Raw genomic sequence first — 21123 nt, forward strand, 5'->3', positions numbered from 1 at the left:
GAGTACGACTATACCCTCAATCGTCGTGGAGCACACCATGTTGTGCACATACATCCGTGCCGGATTGGCCCTGTTCAGTCAACTCTGACTGTGCAAGTGGGATTTCAGTCTAGCTCTTCGACATGACCCACGGCTCCTCCAATCTCTTTGATATCCAGTTGTGGCGGAGTGGCATCTGGATACTGACTGTCAAACACCGTTTTACCTGCAAGAAAATTGGCAATGTTGAGCCGCGTCGAATAGACCAAATGCTGGGCATTAGCAGGCTCGACGGCTCTTTCGGCGTCGTTGCCGTAACCGATATCGCTCCACTTAGAGGTGTTTGAGGTGGGTCGAGATACGCCGACCAGCTGAGGAAACGGAGCAATACAAGTAAAGTTGTACTTGCTGTTCTTGCAAAGATCCGCGAAGCCCCAATCGATTGGGGCATTGTATGGCTCCATGCTCATATAGTAGAGTGCCTTACGGGCGCCCCGTTGAGAGATGGCGTAGCCGGCGGTACAAACTGCCCCTTCAGAGCGAAAGACAATCCTGGTTCGCTCGTCGCCATTCGGACCTGATTCCCAGTGAGACATATCGGGGGCACCAACATTGCGGCGGTATTGCGGAGGTTCAACGCTAGGATCGTCTGGAATCACAAAAAATCGCTTGTTGTCGTCAGGGTGAACCCAGGCCCCACAATGGCCGATCCAAAGCATGTCCCAATCGTCGCCGTAGGGAGAAATGGGTGTGCTGTGCTCTGGAGTCTTCGTGATGTATCGGGAGCCTCTGGCGAATTGTACCAGCTGTGATTTCAAAGAAACATCCCAGTCCGCATCATCTTCGAAAATTAACGCCGTTGCGACCTTTTCACGGACAATCTTTTGGATCACATCGAGGTGCGCACGCCAACAGCCGATAGCGGCAGGGCTTTGGTCCATAGTCTAGGGGAGTTGTTAGTTGGTGTCGTCTGTCATAATGTGTACTTCAGGAGACATACGTATGGAAGGGCCTTTTCCGGGACCAGATGACCATCTACTCCATCCATTTGGGTGTATTTCATTTCGGTAAAGGCGGCTTGTACAGCAAAGGCATCTCTTTTATCTGTGCGCGCCGGCAAAGATATTAGGTAAACTTCTTGGAACCCCAGGGTTTCATTCTGCACTTGGTATATGGAACTTGAAGGCTTCGTGCGGTCTGCGGATACGGCGGTTGTTGTTGATTGCACTGGTTTCGTGGGAGAAGCGAGGTCCGACTCGTTCGGCAAGTCCAAGACATCCTGGACATCCGGGATATCCTGCTCTTGAAGAGATGGCAGCCGATAGGGGGCGAAAAAGAGGATCGCAGTCACACATAGAGCGACTAGAATGTAGGCGAGGCTGCGGGCAGGCAGCACGGGCGACATTTTCGCGTCTGGAAAGGGACTTTTGAAGGCGGGCGGAGACTGGCTATAAAGAGTTTGCTGCGCTGTCAGGTCAACGACGAAAGCAGACAGACCGTTTGACGGCGGCCAACATGGCGACAGGCGTTGCAACGGGAGAACAAGGGAGACAGCAAGCCCTTCAGCTGCTGACTAACGGGTATTGTGTATCTCAGATTGAAGAAGTAGGAGTGCTAGAGAATGGTACCGCGGGATCAAAAATAGAACAAGTGCAGTCATCAGAGTGTGAGTGGCGTCCGCGCTGGCGGGAGGAATGCGTTCATTTTGTCCCGCACCCAAACTCGCCGGACCTGCCAGTAATTCGGGTTCTGGGTGCCAGGAAAATGTGGAATTGCGCCCTCGGGCACAACAGCGCCACTATCACTGGCAGACTCCTTTCTGCCCGCAGCAAATGTGGCTGGCTGCAACTTGAATGTGGAAATTTCAGTCCATCCGGCAGACCAAGTCACTACTGCAGGAGTAACAAATATACCTGGAACTGGTACAGATATTAGGTGTGTGTGGTATTGGTTGGGTATGCAAGGTGTAGCCTTCGACCCGACGCATGGGATCTATCATGTCACACAGAAGAATCTTCTGCGGACTGCTCTGTGGTGAGGAAACCGGGCAGGGTTAGAGTCTGGAAGCCAATCTATTGTTCCCCTTCAGCTCGCTTCCATGTTTGAAACATTCCCTGCAGACAGTGTCTACAGCCGGCCACACGCTCTACGCCGTCACCGGTAAGAGGGTGACGCCGCCGTCTGGAATGCGTGCCATCATCGGCAACGAGCATTGGAGGAGGAAGCAAGAGACCATCACCAGGTGAAAAGGGGGTTTATAACCACTGCAGTGTACGGCTCTATCGCCCAGCATAACCCCCTGGCTGGCTGCAGATTCTGGGAACGAAACGAAGAGAAAGCATGGTGATGTGCAAACATAATCCACTCCATCAGCAAGGTGCCTGGCACAAGTACACCGACGAACAGAATTGGAAGATGGCTCTTTCGAACTGTTGCACTTCCTCTGAAGCCCGGGGAGCACATTCTGGCAAAGCCTCACCGCAGAATATACGAGCCATTATTATTGGTGCTGAGGCTGGAACCAAGAGTGGACTGGGGTCAAAGCTTTAGCTGCTAACCACGGCAGCCAGGCTTCGACAGGCTTCCCGTTCCGGGCGTGGGTTAATTGGATGCCTCCAGCTCTAGGCGGTCGCGTGCCCCCGACACAGTCCCACAACCAAGGAGTCCAGGCGGTCGAAGACTTTCCACCGTCGAGCTTTAAGAGGTTATTGGGCTCTACTACTGGCTGGTTGCAGCCAGCGGCGCAACGGTCAAGCCATGGACTGAGATGTGGACACTTCTCGCAAGATTTGCCCTGCACAGGCTCCCTGCAACTCCTTGACTCCTTGTTTCATCTGCTCTGCCATCATCAACCAACAACCTCTCGATCAGAGGTAATAGTAAGGTGAGATTCTTGACTCGTTTCAGCCCCGGATGGCATCTATTCCAGATCTTGGCCAGATACCCGTCAAGCGGCTCTGAACATCCTTGCATCCTGCGGGACGGTCAGCATCAGCATGGACTCCTATTACCTGATGTAAGCTGGGGATGACAACCCCTAAGCTGAACCTTTGTGGTGACAATTCTACAAAATTCACTACTTGATATATTGTTTCTTCACTGTTTGTCTTCTCTGTGCTCTCTTCACTGCTTTTTGTGCATTTTTCTTCTCTTTTTCCTTTGCACCTGTTGTCCAGTATTGGCCATATTGATAGTGACACAACCGGTGTCGCTCAACGTGCTAACCTCAGGCCTTACCAATTCCACGCCTTGTTGCCCTGCGATATGGACAAGAGCAAGGATCTCAACCTAGCCGTGACGGATTTTGCTTCATCGGATGGCTCCAAAAACAGCAACTTGCCCTCTCCGGGCCGCAATCCAAAGTTCACCCCCATCGCCCTTCGAGCGCCCACTCGCACTTCGATCGATCTCGACGACTATTTTGTCGGCCCACGGGACATGAACCATCATTCAAAATGGCCCTACTTCCTTCGTCTACATGGCAGCGTGCTACCTAAGATGATACTGCCTCTCACTTTTGTCGCCGCCTGGGCCACGGCCATCACATGCATATCGAAATTCGTTTATGTGCTAGGCATTAATTCGGTCCTGCTGACCATCACGGGTTTCGTGGTCGGTCTGGCACTATCCTTCCGCTCCACCACCGCCTATGAAAGATATAGTGAAGGAAGAAGATACTGGGCACAGCTTGTGGTGACGTCGCGGAATCTAGCGCGGCTGATCTGGGTTCATACCTCGGAACGACACGACATCAGCGAAGAGCAGGGAAAGGCCGACCTTCTGGCCAAACTCACAGCGTTGAACCTCATCAACGCGTTTGCAGTGGCACTAAAACATCGTCTTCGGTTCGAGCCAGCTGTGGATTATCCTGATCTCCAACCGTTGATTGGACACCTACAGACTTTGGCCAGCCAGGCCGACCAGACGCCCTTGAAGCCGAAGCAGTACAGTCGCTGGAAAGCAGTCGGGGAATACCTGGGCATCTCTTTTGCCGAGTCTAACCCGCGGAAGCTGATCAAGAGATCGCGCGACAATCTCGGCAACCTCCCACTGGAGATCCTGACCTATCTCTCCGCATATATGGACGAGGTGATGGAAAATGGCCAGCTGAAGATGCCGGTGCATCAAACTCACGCCATGAACAACATTACTGCTCTGGCCGATGTCCTTACCGGCACCGAACGCATCCTGACCACGCCTGTACCAATTGCGTACTCGATCTCCATCTCCCAGATCACATGGGTGTACATCCTCGTCCTGCCGTTTCAACTGTACAACTCGCTGGGCTGGGTGTCGATTTTCGGCACGGTGTTGGCGGCGTACATTATCCTTGGACTGGCGGCAATTGGCTATGAGATTGAAAACCCGTTCGGCAACGACGTCAATGATTTACCATTGGACAGTTATTGCCGCGAACTGGCCAGTGACATTGACGCTCTGACGAGCATGCCGGCCCCCAAGGCCGAGTCGTTTGTGTCGACCGCCGAAAACAAGGTGCTGTTTCCGTTGAGCATGAGCGACTACCACAGTTGGAACACACGGACGGTGCCTGAAATCCGGGCAGCGTTGAGGGCCAAGGCGACCACGGCGGCCACATCGGTCGATTTCCAGCGAGCAAAGGCCCAGTCTGAGAGTACGGAAGATAGCAAGGAGGCGAAGCAAGTGGAGATCAACAAGCAGATTTCCGATGCGGATGCTGTATAGACACATATGAACCAGAAGAATGCTGCCAGCAGAGGCTGTGACACACCACCTATTGAGGTCCTCACTTCGCCGGCCCGGGTGTGTACCTAGTATGCATGCAAAAAGAGAGATGATCAAAAGCGAGTGTACCAGTTGCACGTATTGATACTGCCTGATCAGATCAGATCACAAGTTCTACTGATAGTATAGAGATCCCAATGTCAGTTGTCCCCAGGGGTTTCTCTGTGCTGTTTTAAGCATCCTGACTCTTCCCCCCCAACTCCCTCTCCATCTCCCCAGCCTGCGCCATCTCATCCAACACCCTCTCCGCAATCTTCATGGCATCCACGCCCGCCGGCACCCCACAATACGTCGTCGCATGCAAAATCGCCTCACGAATTTCTGTTTCCGAAAGTCCATTCCTCCTCGCTCCGCGCACATGCACTGCCAATTCCGGTCCACGATTCAACGCCATCAACATTCCAATATTGAGCAAAGATCGATCACGGCGCGCCAGCCCCGGTCGTGTCCATGCGTATCCCCAGCACCATTCGGTCACGAGTTCTTGGCCGGGGCGGGAGAATTCGGTGGATCCGTTGGCCAGGGCGCGGTCGACGTAGACGTCGCCGACGACGGCGCGCCGGGTGGCGAGGCCCGCGTCGAAGAGGGCGTTGTGCAGGGGGCGGAGGGATGGGTCGGTCGAGGATGTTATTTTGGGTTGGTCACCGGATGAGGACATTTTAAGAGATCAAATGTCCGGTTTGGATTAGATTGTTTAACTTGGGTTGGTGTCCGGCCCTCGTTCAATGTAAGGTGGTCTCTAGACTGTCGTATGTGGAACAGTAGTATGGCTGGTCTGGTCCTGGTCCTCTGTGGCCGGGAGAAGTATGTACGGTTCTAGAGTCGGTAGGTGGTTGGAAAGGGCGTATACCTTAGATAGGTATGATTTAATTATTTCATCGGTCCACTGGCTTATACCCAAGGGTAATATGTCTGGAGGGCGGCAATTTACCCCTCGGCCCCTCCCTCTCCTACTACTACACCGAGTACCTTACACTACTGTAGCAGGACGATGTTCGGTACACAGTACAGTATCTCCAGACGGGGTGTGGGTTGGGTCTCCGCTCTCGGAATAAAACCACCGCTGGACCCCCTTTTTCTCCAACTTGCAGGTTGACAAAATCTGGGTCTTGCTTCTTCTCCAATTTGTTGGTGGGACTGACGATAACGATAAGGGAGGTCAAGTTGAAATGCGGTGGATGAGCTGTTCGTCCATGAAGGAGAGAGACAAGGACACTGCAGGGGCGAGGCGAGGCGGATGAGAAACGATGTGTAGATACTGTACCTAGCAGGTACAGTAGCATACGACAACTAGATCGAAAGCGAGTTGGAATACCTTACGCAATCGGCTGTCCTTCACCAAAAGGTAGACACCCAGCAGCGCGCAAAGAGTATATATATTATATAGTATATGGTGGGATGATTGTGGTACTCATCGATAGCCAATCCCCCGTATATATACTGTACTCGTTCATCTCTGTTTGTCTCCTCACGTCTGTGTATTCGCCGTCGCATCATCCGCATCCTTCTGCCAATCCTCATTCCCGCCCAGATACCGAAACACAACCCGAGAGTCCAGATCTCGACACCGGGGATCATTGCTGGCACCGTCGTAAGTGGCCAAGCCCGCCTCGCCCAGGACATTCTTCGCACCAACCCGATTCGCCATTTCCAGCGCCAGCGAGAAATCCTTACGCATCAACTGCACCCTGAACCCATTGGTATAGCCCTTAGAGGACGGTGCTTCCGGATACACGCCGGGGACGGGACAGAATCTGTCGCAGATGGTGTTTTGCGCCGTGCCCGCCGCATACACTTTAGCCAGGACCCGCGGGTCCAACCCAGATCTCATTCCCATGTCCATTGCCTCCGATACAGCAATGGCAATGATGCCGGATAAGTAGTTGTTGGACAGTTTCGCCGCCAGTCCTTTTGAAGGCCCACCACAGGGAATCACATCTTTGCCCATGAGCTTCAGCAGTTCCGTCAGAAACGGCAGGTTGGGGTCACTGCCGTCACAGCCTAGAAAGAATGCAATCGTGCCCTTTTGGGCGCCCACCACGCCGCCGCTGACGGGCGCGTCGTAGAAGGATGTGCTGGCTGGGAATTTGTTGCGGATGTAGTCTTTCACCGCTAGGCTGCTGGCCGTGTCGATGGTCGAGCAGTCGAGCAGCAGTTTGCCTGTGACGTCGCTTGCGCATATTGATTTCGAGTCGGCTTCGCTGTCGCCGTCGCCCATGTATACCGAACGCACGTGTTTGCCTTCGGGAAGCATCGTGATGATGATGTCCTGTGTGAGAGAGTCAGCTTCAAGCTCGAGAACAAGAGATTGAAGGAATAGTCCATCTCAGACTGCACCTCTCTAGCATAACAACAGGAGATGAATTTGGGCACGAGGGTACTCGTACCGACTTGTCTGCGACATCCCTTGCGCTCGAGCATTCGACCACTCTCTTTGGATAGTCTTTGTGTAATTGGTCCACGCTGGCTTGATTGATGTCGTACACAAACAGTTGAATATCTTCAGGCAGTTTGGCTGCGAGGTGACCGGCCATGGGGAGGCCCATGGCCCCTAGACCGATGAAGCCAATCCCCGAGACTTTTGATAAATCCATATCGACAGAACTGACCCTGCGGCAGGAGTTTAGGCTGCGTTGCCTTTTAGGTGGTGAGATGACAATCGCCGTGCCTTGTGCCCCTTCGCGTCGTAGGTGGTATTGATCGGCTGTACAGAAGTATACTGTATGCTTAAAAGGGATCAGTGATTCTGGTGAACATTAGAAGAATCGGTCGTCAGCCAGTGGGCCAGTCTTGTGAGGACCAAGCTAGTGTGGTCAGCGATGCAGAATATACGAAAAAAGATCCAGCTCGGTTTTCTGGAACGCTACGAACGCCTTCCGAAACAGATTCGAGAAATGAGTTTCCCACCCCATCATTCAGTTCCTGACGCAAACTGTGGTGGCATCGGAACGGCATTGAGATTCAAGTTGGGGTAAATGCAGTGGGTGGGTGAAAGCAACTCATCATTTGGAGAAATGAGGGATGAAGTCGAGATACTCCACTATGTCATTTCATGATTCCTGTAATATTGTCTTTCTTTATGGTCCGCACTAGAAATCTCTGTCGGCGTGGAACAGAGCATCGGCTTTGTCTAGCATGGGAGCTGTGCATCGTTATTGCAGGCGGCATCTTTGTCTCTTGCATTGTGGTTCAAGTTGTCGTGATTGTTGCTGTTCAAAGTTCCAGTTGGCTATTACACCGACTAACCGTATTGGGACGAGCTCATCGGCTTACCACGTGACTCGGATGAGGAAGATTAGTCAGCATTTTTTCGTTCTTCCTTCGTCTTGCATCAATCTACGAACTTGAAAAGCACAATGTACATGTGCGGCTGAAATGGCTGGTAGTGGGTTGACTACACCGCTGGCTTTTAAGACACTGCAATTTTCGAAACATCAGCTGGTGCCTTTGCTTAAGATCCCCTGGAAATCCTGACAAGTTATGTCGCCGACAAGTGCCCTCATGTCAAGGCCAATGTCCTCTTCGTCACTGCACCTCTCCTGCCAAAGGAAATGCTCAAAGATGTGTGAGTTTCGGTAGGTCATGATGATTGAGGAGTGAACCTCATCAGTGCGCAGATGCTCTCGTCTAGCATGGCTGAGCGGTATCTACCATCTCTCGTGTCGGGTCTCTGCCTACTGCAGGCTGTAGTGACAGACTCATTGATGCATCTCCTATTCGGTGAATCGGGGACCACATTATTTTTGACAAACCAAGAACCCGAGGCTTCGGACACTTCTGCCCAGTCATGCCAGCAATAATCCTCCGACGAAGCATTGTCACGGTGTTCAAGGCTCTGGACTGGATGATGCGGATCCCCTGAGCAAGTTTTCACGGCATGCCATTGGCCATGACTCGTGGATGGTCCTGTATACATGATTCCAGCCATATCTCCTGACAGACCACTACGGGCAATCCGAGCAATACAATCTGTTGTTCATTCATAAGAATCTCCACGTGTGCTAGATGCAAGAACGCCCTCCCCATGGATATCCATGTCAACGTCGATCATGCGTGTTCCCTTGTTGTGGTCGTTCTTCACGATATCACTCTTCAACATCTTGCAATGGACGAATGCTAAGACGGTCACCTACGACTTCAACATCACCTGGGTGCCGTCCAATCCAGATGGCCTTTTCACAAGGCCTACCATTGGCATCAACGGCCAATGGCCACCGCCTACGATCAACGCTGACCTGGGAGATACGATTGTGGTCAATGTTCTGAATTCGCTAGGAAATCAATCAACCTCGTTACATTTCCACGGCTTGTACATGAACGGCACCACCCATATGGACGGACCCGCTCAAGTCTCTCAATGTTCCGTCAGCCCTGGAGCCTCGTTCACCTACACATTCAAGGTGCGGAAATGCCATTGGAATGGCACCAAATTACCTCCACTAACCCTCTGCAATTTGACCAGGCCGAACAAGTAGGGACCTACTGGTATCATTCTCACACCAAGGCACAGTACCCGGACGGACTGCGTGGACCTCTCATCATCCATGACCCTTCAAATCCATACAAGGGTCAATTCGACGAAGAGCTAGTGCTCACCGTATCTGACTGGTACCACCAACAAATGACGGAATTAATTCCCAAGTACGTGGGTGGTGGTATGATGACGATGGAGCCTGTGCCAGACGCAAACCTACTCAACGACACGCACAATACGGAAGTCTCGGTGCAGCCCGCCAAGACGTACCTCGTGAGAATGATCAACATGGGTGCCTTTGCCGGACAACACGTTTGGATCGAAGGCCATACTATGACCATTGTCGAGATCGACGGCATTTACACTAAGCCTACCGAGACGGAAATGATATACCTTGCGTCAGCACAGCGGTGCAGTTTTCTTCTGAAAACCAAGGCTGACAGTACCAAAAACTACCCAATCGTGGCCTCATTGGATCGTGTACGTCCGAAAACAAAGTCCAATCGACCAAGCTGGAATCTGCGAGGCTAACACAATCTCAGAGTTTGTTCATGATGGCCGGTGCTGTCAACTCGGAGGTCACAGGGTGGCTTGTCTATGATCATTCTTTACCACTACCAACACCTGCGTCGGTCAGCACCTACCATCCCATTGATGACATGACGATCAAGCCATACGACGAGATGTCACTTTTACCAAAACCAGACAAGGTGATCAGCTTGAGTCTGAGCATGAGCCATTCAGGGGATTTCCGGTGAGTCAGCCGTCGCTGGTTTGGCAGCACCACTCTGCACATTCCGCCACAATAGTATCCCGACTTCTAACATTTTTTTCAGATACACCTTCAACGGCAACGGGTATCGACATCCGGAAGTACCATCACTCTACACAGCACTTACAAGCGGCGACCTGGCCACCAACCCTGACGTGTACGGCAAATCGACCAACGCCTTCGTGCTCAAGCACAACCAAGTCGTCGAGATTGAGATTTACAACCGGCATATGACCAACCACCCATTCCATCTGCACGGTCATCATTTCCAAGCTGTCTGGCGGTCTCCTCCAGGAGGAGGAGCGTACGATGCGAGCAGGCTGAGCGAGGCCGATTTCCACCAGACACCAATCCGGCGGGATACGATAGTGCTCCCGGCGGGTTCTGGGGCGGTTCTCCGATTCCGAGCAGACAATCCTGGTACGTTGATGAACAGAGTCAAGCCAGACACATTTGAATGTTACGAATTGAGTTTGCTAATGGTTGTGTCTAGGTGTATGGCTATTCCACTGCCACATGGAATGGCACGCGGAAACAGGGCTAGTCGCCACCATGGTCGAGGCCCCTCTGGAGCTACAACGACAAAGACAAGGCCAACATCTGCCGGCTGATCACATGCAAGCGTGTGCTGCAGCAGGTACTCCGGTGTCCATGAACGTAACCGCCGAGTCGCTGGATGCCCAGGCGGAGGAGGAAAAGACAATACAAGGACAACTGGTCGGGTAAGTCAATTCCTAGTCCTTGCTGCTTATGGAGACAAAAGGTTCTGTGCTGACAATAACTCTAGGCTCACGTCATCCACGATCGTGTCGCTCGCAGCTGGATTCGTCTTCGTCATGACCGGCGTCGTGGGCCTTTTGCTTTGGCTCCGACGGCGTGCTTGGAAGCTTCAGGATGTGAGATATACCCCTGTACAAACAAGTCTTGAGGATTTATAAACATGAAGAATTGGGTATCAATGGCGCGAATGCATAGCGTGGGATTTTTTGCCTTTGGTACGGCGGTTTCTGTTCGGTCGCATCCATGTTCGCAACATAGATGATCTATATTACTCGGGCTGCACTTAGTATTTTGAATTGGATTGTCACACTACACTCTTGGAGGCCACTCTCATGCTTTTCGTCAAAGCGAATTGGAAATGGATTGGCGATAACATACTCGGGCTCGGCGGCAGCGCATCATACCCTTCGAAGAATATTTAGATAATAGAGGCACACTATCACACCTCCGATATACTATCCTCCTCCATCATGCCTCCACAAAACCAATACTAGTAAGAGACCGGGTTATGTCTGACCTGCATCATTACAAAAGTACACATTGCAAGGTATTGCATTCCCTCAATCCACCCTGACTTCCGTTACTCCTACAGTACTCAGGATAGATATTCTGTTTGATATCTCCAGTCCAGTCGCCGTATCCCGATCCCTCTTTTTCTGTATCCCTGTTCTCTTCAACCTCGACCTCCAAGCTGCTCTTTGATCCTAGAATCATCAACCCCTCGAATCCATCTAATAAAGTAGCCAACATCCTTGGCCACCGCAGCCGGAACACTCATTCTCTGCAACCAAATGGGTAAAACGCCCTTGGCATCACTGGTCGTCGCCATGACCCATTCGATTTGACCGACAGTCTCACCTTCAGCCTTACTGTCACCCTCTCTTTTACCCTTACTTTTACCCTCACCCTCACTTTTACTCTTACCCTGGCTCCCACCCTCAGCGTCGCCCGTAACCTTGCCTCCGCCTCCACCCCTACCCACACCCACCCCGCCGCGTCCACGCCCACGCCTCCTCGTAACCATCTCAACAGCAGCATAAACGCCCATAACGACCCGCTTCCGCTGTTGTGGCGTCACTCCTTCACGCACATTGCGACCTGAGCTGTAGAATGCGTTGGGAGGAAAAGTAGCACCAGGGGCACTAGCACCAGTACCAGAACCAGTACCAGAGGCAGAGGCAAAACGAGTGAGTGTCAAATCAACAGGGACAGTAACCGCGACGAAAGAATCTTCACCACAACCATCATCGTCATCCGCGTCCGTATCCTTCCCATCCACTCCGTTCGAACCAACACCATTGGTCTTACTCTTGGGTTTATTCTTGACAACACTCCCCGTAACCACCAAAACACAAAAACATCTCGGCCTCAAAGGCGCTGGTATAGCATGACACATTTCGTAAATACCCATAGTAACATTCGAATATCTGCACGACAATCCGCCTTCCATGACCTTCCTCAACTCCTCCTTGGGCCATTCCACCACACACCTCGCATCATACAAGGAAGGCGTAAACTCGCATTCATTTTTGCTGTGGTTATCCCTTAGTCCAAACACAAATTCCGGCCACGACGCATGACCTGCGCGGGTGGTGCTTTTGCTCGATATATCTTTGTGGACGCTACGGCGGGCGAGCCAGTATTCTGAACTTAGTGTCGAAGAGGAGGGTGTGGATCGTGAAACTTGCCGCGTACTGGAAGATGTCGGTGCTGTATCGGAAGATGGCGGTGCAGATGCCGACCACTGTACCTCTTTGTAAATGGTTGACGCGGACACCGACCAGTCCAAAACTTCGACAGGCGATGATGCCGGTGGAGACTTTTTGGTGGAGTGGTGCTTGAATCGGCGGGAAAAGATGGATGGGGATAAGAATGAGGTGCCGTCGGAGAGGAGTTGGGTTAGGAATGTTGAAAGATATTGAGATCTCTGGTCAGGGGTTCCTGGCCCTGTTTGGGGTGCCGATTGTAAATTGGCATTGTTGGTGCCAGAACCCGGGAGATCCGGATGATATGGCAGGTCGGTGATGTGGAGTGGTGCGAGACGGATGAGATTGCTCAATGAAGGTTCAGAAGAGGATTGTTGTGCCATTGTTGCACTTTCAAGTACGGACAATGCCAGTGTTGGGGTGTTCCATGCGATATATTGACAATTGGATTTGTATATGCTTGAAGATCGAAATGAAATGGACGATTAGATTGATATTGATATTTTTCGCAGGTTACCCTCCTTCTCGGGGAGTGTTGCTCACACAGCACTGTACCTAGAATCAGTACTGTACCTAGGCCCAAACTTGGATGTAGAACGGTAATCTCATCTGACGTAGACTGGCCGTAATGTCACTCGGTGTCCGTCAGGACAAGATTGACAATATGGGTCGCTAACAAAAGAGTAGGGAGCTGTGTGGACAGAACGAGCAAGAGACTATGGAAGCATGGTGCCACTGTGTATGGTGATGTTGATGGTCACTGTCCACACATTCGTACCTGACCTACCTTATCGCTGACGACTCGATGGGTGGCGGATGGATGTAGTGTAGTAGGATGTGCCCCTGTCTCTGTCTCAAACACAATACTTGATGCGGATAAGATACGACACCGCCTCATGACACAACCACTCACGCTGTCTGCATGTGATCCGGCTCCAGAAGCGGCGTCATTGCTTCTCCCTTTCCACCTGCTAACGCAAGGCTGGAGGGGGAGACGACCAGTCTCAAAGGACATAGAAGTAAAGGAAAATGAAGACGGCTTCGACGCAAAGGCAGTAAAATGAGGCGCATCACTAATAAGGTATGCGGAATACTCTTGGTACAATACTAGCTCCCTCTATCGAGCAGCTCCTTTACCCATTTTAAAAGATACAAACAATACACTCGCTGACCACCCATCCCATTCCATTCTTCATAAAAATTCATGTCGCAGTGAAAAATCACGCTTTTCTCGGGCTCGGGGCCGGCTCATCTGCTGCCTCCACTCTGACCAGGACTTCTTCGAGAAACCCCTCCAGAAACTCAGTCACTCCTCCGCCCATACCCACAGGACACTCTTCATCACATCTCTGGATCTCAGCAAAAACAGCAGCGGCTTTGGCGGCCAATCGTCGAACCTTTTCATGAGCCTGCACTCTCTGCTGCTGCATTTCGGCGGCGAGTGAAGGGTTGGCCTTGCTTGTACGTGCGAGTTCTTTCAGCATGTAGGTTCGACGGTGGAGGGCTGCCTCCAATGCCGGAATGAGGACAGCGTCGAGCGCAGTAAGTCCCTGATTGGGGTCGTCTTTGTGAGTCTCCTGCAAGGCGGTGTTGGCTTTGGTGTTTGTGTCTGCGCTATTGGTCCTCGATGATGTGCTGTTCGTCGTTGCCGTCGTGGTGGTAGAGGCTTGTTGGTTGATTTTGCTCGTCAATGGCGGAAGGGGTTGTTGATTGTTCATAGACGCCGTGGATGGAGCTCGTGATGGGACTGAGGGAAGGTCTTTGGGAGAAAAGGGTGGAAGAGGTTGTTGACCTAAAGGCCTCGCGATCGCTGAGGTTTCGGTTTGTTGGATCGGCGCTCCTCGACCTGGGTTGCCTCTAAAGGGTGGAATCTCAGGTATGACCATGCGCGGCTTCTGTCCTGGTGGTGTCTGGCCCTGTGATGCTGGACTTTGGGGGTTCGGACTATTTCCACTGTCGATCTTGAGGAATCCCATATCTTTGGCCAGCTGTGCTTGGAAGGCTTTGTTGTATTCATTCGATTCAGGACTATCCTTGTGCAATGGGGTGATGGGACCCTTGTTGGCAAGAGCTGCACCTGGTGTGTTCGGAGTGTTCGACGTCTTCGCCACGTTAAACGCAGGAGGTGCCTTTGGGGCATTTCCAGCGAGGCCTGAAGTCTCTGGGGATGGCGACTCTGTAGCTTTCATAGGAGAAGGCGGAAGGGGCACCTTGGCGGGAGTTGGAAATGTAGATTTTACGGGCGATTTCTGAGGAGAAGATGGAGCCCGAACAGTCTCATCCCATTCGTGCTGGGTTTTGGTTGGAGATGCTTCACCAGAGGCACGAGCATTGGTATCAGAGTCATTCATCGGACGAAGTCCTGTCGCACGACCACCCGCTGGCCTGACAGTGCCAAAATCCCACAGATCTTCATTTTCTGCTGTTGACTGGCTTGTTCGCTGAGGTTCTTCCTCTTCGTCATCCTCGTCGTCAGAATTCCGGTTGCCACGAGTTGCCATGTATCGCTCATTTCTCTCAATGAGTTCGGTGAGATACGTCGTCTTCTTCGCTTTGCGCACAAAAGGGTGCTTGAGCAATTCTTTCGCCGACGGCCGCTCGCGAGGGTCTCGTCGCAGACAAAGCTCAACGAAGTCCTTGAACGTGCGCGAGAAGTTCCCTTGTAGTGTTGGAGGGGGATTTTTGGGGATGAGAAACAGAACTTTCATCGGATGTATGTCGGCATATGGAGGCTCTCCCTGTGCGAGTTCGATGGCAGTGATACCGAGAGACCAGATATCTGCCTTGTGATCGTAGCCAGACTGCTTGATGACCTCAGGAGCCATCCAAAAGGGAGTGCCTACAAACGTGTTTTTCTTGGTCATGGTCGCCGACAATTGGCCAGAGACGCCAAAATCGGCCAGCTTGACTTGTCCATTCTGTCCCAGAAGAATGTTGGCTGCCTTGATATCTCGATGTAACTTCTTGTCCGTGTGTAGATAATCCAGACCCATCAACAACTCACGAATAATGATGCAGATGTAATCTTCATGGATATTGCCGGGCCTCATGAGATCTGAGCAGCTGCCGCCCGAGCAGAACTCCATAATGATCCAGAGATCGGAGCCCTTGAGGAATGAGCCATGATATTTGGTCACATACGGCGACTGCAATTCCGAGAGAATCGAGATTTCTTGGATGATGTCTTCGACTTCATCTTCTGCGTTTTCGACGTCAATGACCTTGATGGCCACTGCTTGTCCCGTACGTTTGTCCACTCCTTTGTACACCTTGCCAAAGCTTCCACCTCCGATGCAGTTTTGCTTGGTATAGAGTTCCTCAGGATCCATTGGTGACTTGCGCGACAGGTGGGGTTGTTAGAAGGCCGTGGCTGCGATGAGGAGGCGAGAGGTTCGCGAAAGACAGTTCAGAGATATCAAAGGTGTCGCGGACTAGAGTTAATATTCGTCTTGAGTTGTGGTAGACACGATAACACAGGAAGCTGCTGATCTTGGGAGGTGTCAGTGCACAGGTCAGTTCCTCATGGCACAACTTGAATGTGTGAGAAGTGGCTATTGCCTCGATCGTCTCACTTTAGGTCGTGGTAAAGTCTCATAAGTCGTTGCGGGCATCAAAATTCTCTGGGGTCGTAAACGGGTACTGATCTTTCATCGTAGGCTCATGAATGCATGTTGACGGTGGTGCGGATGAAACGAATGCATGAGTTACTCCCTTGTTTACTCTCTGCCGCATGTGGCGCACCAGTTCGCTGGTTGCTCCGATTGGCTGCGACAATTCACCGCCAACAATTGAGTACGACAATACAGTTCAGGTTGCACATGGGCAGGCAATTATGTGGAAAATGCATTTATTCCGGGTTATCAAGTCCAGGCTCAGCTGGTAATCGTTTCACATTATCCTCCCAGCACCTGCGTGCTGTGGCTGGCTTGAGTCCGGCACAACGGCTATCTGACCAAGCGGCATATCTAGAGCGCGGATCTGAAACGCCAGGCGATTCATCACGCCATCATGTAAACCCGCGACAACAAGTTCTATCCCTCGGTGAACTCGACCATGACCGTCCCATTCTTCAGGCCAGCTTCCGCAATCGTTTGCTCTCGCGAGTCGATAAGGTTTTTGCCCATGGAAACCAGTTCAAAGGGAACCCCAGTCTTGCCCTCAATCGGCTCGGCCTTCAAGTATTCATAGATGCGCTGCACAGGATCGTCTTCGGCAAAGCGTCGAACGATTCGACCGCCTGGGTGCCGGATCTGAACCCTCGTGACTCCTGGTCCAGCTGCAGGTTCTGCATGAGGACGATCGGACGGAATCTGTGAGAATGCGCTGGCTTCAGCCGTCGCTTGGCCGTCTTGATCCATGTCCATATCCATGGTCTCTGCAATCGATGGCTGTTCTGCTGATTGTAAGTCGCCAACACTCCTGGTGAGCTCATCTGGATCCTCAACTGGCGGCAGAGGTGATTTCGCCTCCTGGGTTTGTGAAGCCAGGCTGGCCTGTAATGCCCGTTCAAGCATTTCTTCTTCTGTCAACTGGTCCACAGGTTTCTCTTTCTTTGCTTCTGATTTGCGTTTGGCCACAGGGTTCCGTGCATTGTTGTCAAGACTGTACCGGTCCAAAAATTCATGCAGCTGCATCAGAAATTCCGGCGCTGAAGGCACCTTTCGTGACCACAACTTGATCTGCTCGCCCGTTCGGGGATCGACGATTGCGACGTGAGGGTAGTCATTCGGATTGTCGTAGGTAGGGAAGTAGTATTGAATGTATTGTGCCGCCCTTGGATCGTGCTTGGTGTACTGGAAAAAGATGAAGTTCTCTTTAACCGTGTCCACGATTCCTTCATTTTTCCACAGATCCCGGTTCAGAGCCTGACAGTCGAAAATCGACGGCTCTTGGATGTCGACTAGTATCCACTTCTTCTGTTCCTTTCCTTCCTCTCGAGCAGCTTCCCATCCGCCCTTGTACATCAAATCCCATGGTGGCTGGAACAGTCGTGCAAGTCGAGTCGCTCTTGAAGACGCCTCGGAGGCCCCGCCAGTCGACTCTGCAAGTGTACTGCGATCGGCGTCTCCATTGTTCAGATCGCGATCCCAAATGCTCGATGGAGGTACTTGTTGATTGAAGATCCCGGCCGGTGCTGGTTTCAGGTCAGTCAAAAAAGTGACGAGGTTAGAGTAGTAGTACTGACTTTGATTCCTCCTTCGCTCAAAGGCACGCATCCTAGCTTCAACGGCCGCGTTGTAAGCCGCACCAGTTAAGGGCAGACTGTCTGCTCCTGGTCCGACCAATGTCTCTGCTTGCCTGGCGATCGGCGCACGAATCTGTTCCTCTGTGCCACTGTCACCATACATCTCCTCTTGCAATCGTCTTGCCAAAGCCTCATCGTCTTCAACATGTGATGGACCAGCAGCATGAGATGGAGGATTCGTTCGTCGATTTCTCCGGTAGCCAGTGATTTCCGGGTCATTGTCGTCTGATATGTGATCTTCATCGTCGTCTTCGTCTAGATCTATAGGATCTGCTCGCCCGCCTGTCGCGTGGGAAGGAGTCTGAGTCGGGAGATGTGATGAAGAGGAACCAGCGAGATCCGCGCCGCCGTTCTCGAAAAATAGCTGAACCGCCTGATTGGGATCGCCATCAGCTAACTGCACATACTGTGCAGCCAGTTCCGGGGTGGTCCCGGTGACAGTGACCACGGTGGCTATTGCGTCGTCCATTGTGAGCAAAAGGGAAGGTCGAGGTTGGTGTTGGTATCGTTGTCGGAAGCGGTAAGATCGAAAGGGTGGCGGGGGGAGACGATAGGCTCTTTAACGCTGTTCCAGCCGGAGAGAGGTTTGTTGAGGAATATCAAATTGGAGCATGGTTAATGAAGGAAGAAAAAAATTGCAAAGCGTGAACAATCACCGGATTGTAACTGAAGACTGCATTTTGCCAGGCACTGCAGTTACTGGTGTCCTCACAGATCAGTAGTGGCAAGGCAAGGCGGTAGTCGATATGACGAAGACGACCTCAGACTGCAGTGGTGGATCACGTCGCGCGGCGGGTTTGATGCAAACTGGCCAAGAACGGGGTCAGTAGCCGCAGGCTGCGCTTAGCAAAGTAGGTTCCTAGGTAGGCGCTTAAACTCGAGGGCCGCGCTATTTCAAATGACAAGGCATGCGCTTAAGTGCTACGGCGAAGCACACAGCTCAGTGATGCGCGACGGGCGGACTTGTGGCTTGACGTGGTTTGCAGTGGCTGGGAGTGGGTCTTTCCAGCAACGCGTGAACTTGGCATTCTGCTAAAGAGACACGACCTGACTCGCGACTGCCACTTTTCGAGTCGTGCCTTCTCCAACTGCAACACCGCAAGCAAAAGCAGCAACAACCACTTCAATGGCTGCGGCAGTACTGGGAAAGAGGTCTCGACGAGTCCTGGACGAGGAAGGTACGTTGTTGATCGATGAGAATCACTTGGAATGGCATTGATGGGAGTGTCTGGCAGATATCGAACCTTCGCAGCCCATTGCCAAAAGACGGACGCGACGTTCAACACCCAAGATCTACGAAGATACAGAAGGACTCAATGGGTTGGAGAAAGAGGTGACCCGGTCAGCCTCGTCGGTACGGGCGCGTAACAGACGGTTGAAAGATACCGTTCAAGACGAGTTGGTACCAAACCGGCCGAACACAACTCAACCCCATGAATCTCTTAACCCTTCAAGTATGAGAGCTCTTTCAACTCCCATGATCTCAAGCTGACCTTGAAACCCAGACGAGAATGTACCTCCATCGGCCGCTTCCACTCCATCGACTGTCCGGTTCAAGGATGTATTTGCAACACAAACACCAAGCACACCGAAGCATCGTGTACGACTTGGTGGTCAGCTTCTCACTCCCCGATCAGCGCGCTCATCCACACCGTCAAAGTCGCACAATAATGTCTATGCTCAGGCCCGCCAACTGTTCACCCAAGCCAGCAATGGTAAAGTAATCGGTCGCGATGCTGAAAGGAACCAATTGCGGAGTTTCATTTCCAGCGCTCTTGAGAACAAAACCGGCGGTTGCACCTACGTTAGCGGGCCCCCGGGCACCGGAAAGAGTGCATTGGTCCAAGAGATCTTGCAGGAGTATGGAGAGACTTCTGCCAAAATTGCAACCATAAACTGCGTCGCCTTGAAGTCCTCCGCAGAGGTCCTGTCGAAATTCAACGAAACGTTCAGCGCACCAAGAGCTGCGAAATCAAGCCTAGCTCGATTGTTCACCAGCAGAAAAGCTGACTCACAGATGCACTTGGTCTTGCTTGATGAGCTCGACAGCCTCATTAAAGGTGACTGTGATGTTCTGTACAGTATATTCGAATGGGCAATGCACCCCTTATCCACTCTCATTCTTATTGGTATCGCCAATGCCCTCGACTTGACCGACCGCTTTTTACCCCGACTGAAGACGAAAAACCTCAAACCCTGTCTGCTCCCGTTTCTGCCTTATTCGGCCACACAGATCTCGACGATCATTTCCGAGAAGCTTCGATCGCTTCTCCCTGATGATACCACAGTTGGGTCAGATTTTGTTCCGTTAATGCACCCTGCAGCCATCCAGCTGAGCGGCAAAAAGATCGCTGCTCAAACAGGCGACCTGCGCAAAGCTTTCAGTCTTGTTCGTCAGGCAATCGACCAGATTGAGCAAGAAACAGTTCTGAAAATGAGCCGAGAGCAGAGCATTACTCCGACCAAGCAACCACTCGCAGACAATTCGAATTTGAGGATGAGTCAGGTGTTGTTACCTGTGAAGGCAGACCAACGCTCAGTTCTTAGTCAACTTACCATGGAGACGGCGCCTCGAGCGAGTATTGGACATGTTGCGAAAATTGCGTCCAAAATTTTCAACAATGGCACGCTTTCTCGGTTAGGTGGACTTAATCTACAGCAAAAGGCCGTTCTGTGCTCTTTGGTCGCGTCGGAACATCGACAATACCGAAGGAATCCCTACATGACGCCCTCAAAATCGTGGTCCAAAATCCCTACAATCAAAGGGCTGTTCGAAAAGTACGCTCTACTTTGCAGCCGTGATGATGGATTGTTACAGCCACTGAAGAGCACCGAATTTCGAGATGTGGTTGCCAGTCTCGAGACACTGGGATTGGTGCAAGAGGCATCGGGACGCAGCACAGGTTTGTTGACGCCATCCAAGACGCCTTCTCGCGTGGGCAAAGCCATGGACGATATGCAGGTCGTCAGTGCCGTCTCCGAAAAGGAGATGAGAGATAGCTTGACTGGACCGGGGTCGGATTTGCTGTTAAGGTTGCTTGACGAAGATTCATGAAACGAAATGTTTGTTGTTTTGCATAGCATTGACTTGTCTACAGGACATGAGCGAGCGTCATTTGTGTTGAGCGTGATTGGAAAGCACTACCAGTGCCGCGCCAAAAGTACGTTCGTTGCTGGCTGTTAAGAGCCTTATCTTACAAGTCGAAACGGGCTGAGCACCTTAACTTGAACCTCAACCTAAGCCTGAACCTAAGCGTGAACCTGAACATGGTTGAAGTTATATTGCTAAGCCGTAAGATTGAATCAGCCATCGGGAATCCCGAGTAGAAGCATGTCACAGACTTGAATCCGAGTGTCAGACGGGTGTCGACGTTGTCACGCCAAACTAGAATAAGCTTTACCA

The 21123-nt window shown here is 51.8% G+C and overlaps 9 protein-coding genes across 9 annotated transcripts; 3 read left to right on the forward strand and 6 right to left on the reverse strand.

Moving 5' to 3' along the window:
• Positions 1-104: 104 nt before the first annotated feature.
• HMPREF1120_00169 (uncharacterized protein) lies at positions 105-1384 on the reverse strand (the record flags this gene model as incomplete). Its single annotated transcript, XM_009154159.1, has 2 exons — positions 105-923; positions 980-1384. The coding sequence occupies 2 exons, from the start codon at positions 1382-1384 to the stop codon at positions 105-107; spliced, it is 1224 nt and encodes a 407-aa protein (XP_009152407.1).
• A 1859-nt stretch (positions 1385-3243) lies between these two features.
• On the forward strand, positions 3244-4683 carry HMPREF1120_00170 (uncharacterized protein; the record flags this gene model as incomplete). Its single annotated transcript, XM_009154160.1, has 1 exon — positions 3244-4683. The coding sequence occupies one exon, from the start codon at positions 3244-3246 to the stop codon at positions 4681-4683; it is 1440 nt and encodes a 479-aa protein (XP_009152408.1).
• A 124-nt stretch (positions 4684-4807) lies between these two features.
• Positions 4808-5773, reverse strand: HMPREF1120_00171 (4-carboxymuconolactone decarboxylase). Its single transcript, XM_009154161.1, has one exon. The coding sequence runs from the start codon at positions 5399-5401 to the stop codon at positions 4916-4918; it is 486 nt and encodes a 161-aa protein (XP_009152409.1). The 5' UTR covers positions 5402-5773; the 3' UTR covers positions 4808-4915.
• A 272-nt stretch (positions 5774-6045) lies between these two features.
• On the reverse strand, positions 6046-8424 carry HMPREF1120_00172 (3-hydroxyisobutyrate dehydrogenase). Its single transcript, XM_009154162.1, has 4 exons — positions 8219-8424; positions 8017-8160; positions 7131-7952; positions 6046-7012 (listed from the first exon to the last, which is right to left on the reverse strand). Exons 3-4 carry the CDS (start codon positions 7335-7337, stop codon positions 6212-6214), a joined length of 1008 nt encoding a protein of 335 aa, XP_009152410.1. The 5' UTR covers positions 7338-7952; positions 8017-8160; positions 8219-8424; the 3' UTR covers positions 6046-6211.
• A 368-nt stretch (positions 8425-8792) lies between these two features.
• Positions 8793-10927, forward strand: HMPREF1120_00173 (ferrooxidoreductase Fet3; the record flags this gene model as incomplete). Its single annotated transcript, XM_009154163.1, has 6 exons — positions 8793-9143; positions 9206-9697; positions 9760-9971; positions 10054-10409; positions 10483-10711; positions 10777-10927. 6 exons carry the CDS (start codon positions 8793-8795, stop codon positions 10925-10927), a joined length of 1791 nt encoding a protein of 596 aa, XP_009152411.1.
• A 515-nt stretch (positions 10928-11442) lies between these two features.
• On the reverse strand, positions 11443-12858 carry HMPREF1120_00174 (uncharacterized protein; the record flags this gene model as incomplete). The annotated part of the gene is made up of 1 exon (XM_009154164.1): positions 11443-12858. The coding sequence occupies one exon, from the start codon at positions 12856-12858 to the stop codon at positions 11443-11445; it is 1416 nt and encodes a 471-aa protein (XP_009152412.1).
• An 837-nt stretch (positions 12859-13695) lies between these two features.
• On the reverse strand, positions 13696-15804 carry HMPREF1120_00175 (non-specific serine/threonine protein kinase; the record flags this gene model as incomplete). The annotated part of the gene is made up of 1 exon (XM_009154165.1): positions 13696-15804. One exon carries the CDS (start codon positions 15802-15804, stop codon positions 13696-13698), a length of 2109 nt encoding a protein of 702 aa, XP_009152413.1.
• Positions 15805-16305: 501 nt separating this feature from the next.
• HMPREF1120_00176 (uncharacterized protein) lies at positions 16306-18504 on the reverse strand. Its single transcript, XM_009154166.1, has 2 exons — positions 17661-18504; positions 16306-17609 (listed from the first exon to the last, which is right to left on the reverse strand). Exons 1-2 carry the CDS (start codon positions 18187-18189, stop codon positions 16507-16509), a joined length of 1632 nt encoding a protein of 543 aa, XP_009152414.1. The 5' UTR covers positions 18190-18504; the 3' UTR covers positions 16306-16506.
• Positions 18505-18846: 342 nt separating this feature from the next.
• HMPREF1120_00177 (cell division control protein 6) lies at positions 18847-20775 on the forward strand (the record flags this gene model as incomplete). The annotated part of the gene is made up of 3 exons (XM_009154167.1): positions 18847-18898; positions 18956-19174; positions 19226-20775. 3 exons carry the CDS (start codon positions 18847-18849, stop codon positions 20773-20775), a joined length of 1821 nt encoding a protein of 606 aa, XP_009152415.1.
• Between the last annotated feature and the right edge of the window lie 348 nt (positions 20776-21123).

The sequence above is a fragment of the Exophiala dermatitidis genome (genome assembly GCF_000230625.1).
Source record: "Exophiala dermatitidis NIH/UT8656 unplaced genomic scaffold supercont1.1, whole genome shotgun sequence".
Classification (NCBI taxonomy): domain Eukaryota; kingdom Fungi; phylum Ascomycota; class Eurotiomycetes; order Chaetothyriales; family Herpotrichiellaceae; genus Exophiala; species Exophiala dermatitidis.

Coding starts and splice junctions, on each gene's coding strand:
- HMPREF1120_00171 (XM_009154161.1), bottom strand. CDS start 5,401: ATGTCCTCATCCGGTGACCAACCCAAAATAACATCCTCGACCGACCCA.
- HMPREF1120_00172 (XM_009154162.1), bottom strand. CDS start 7,337: ATGGATTTATCAAAAGTCTCGGGGATTGGCTTCATCGGTCTAGGGGCC. Junction 7,013..7,130: donor GGGATGTCGCAGACAAGTCG/GTACGAGTACCC, acceptor TCTCTCACACAG/GACATCATCATCACGATGCT.
- HMPREF1120_00176 (XM_009154166.1), bottom strand. CDS start 18,189: ATGGACGACGCAATAGCCACCGTGGTCACTGTCACCGGGACCACCCCG. Junction 17,610..17,660: donor TGAGCGAAGGAGGAATCAAA/GTCAGTACTACT, acceptor ACCTGAAACCAG/CACCGGCCGGGATCTTCAAT.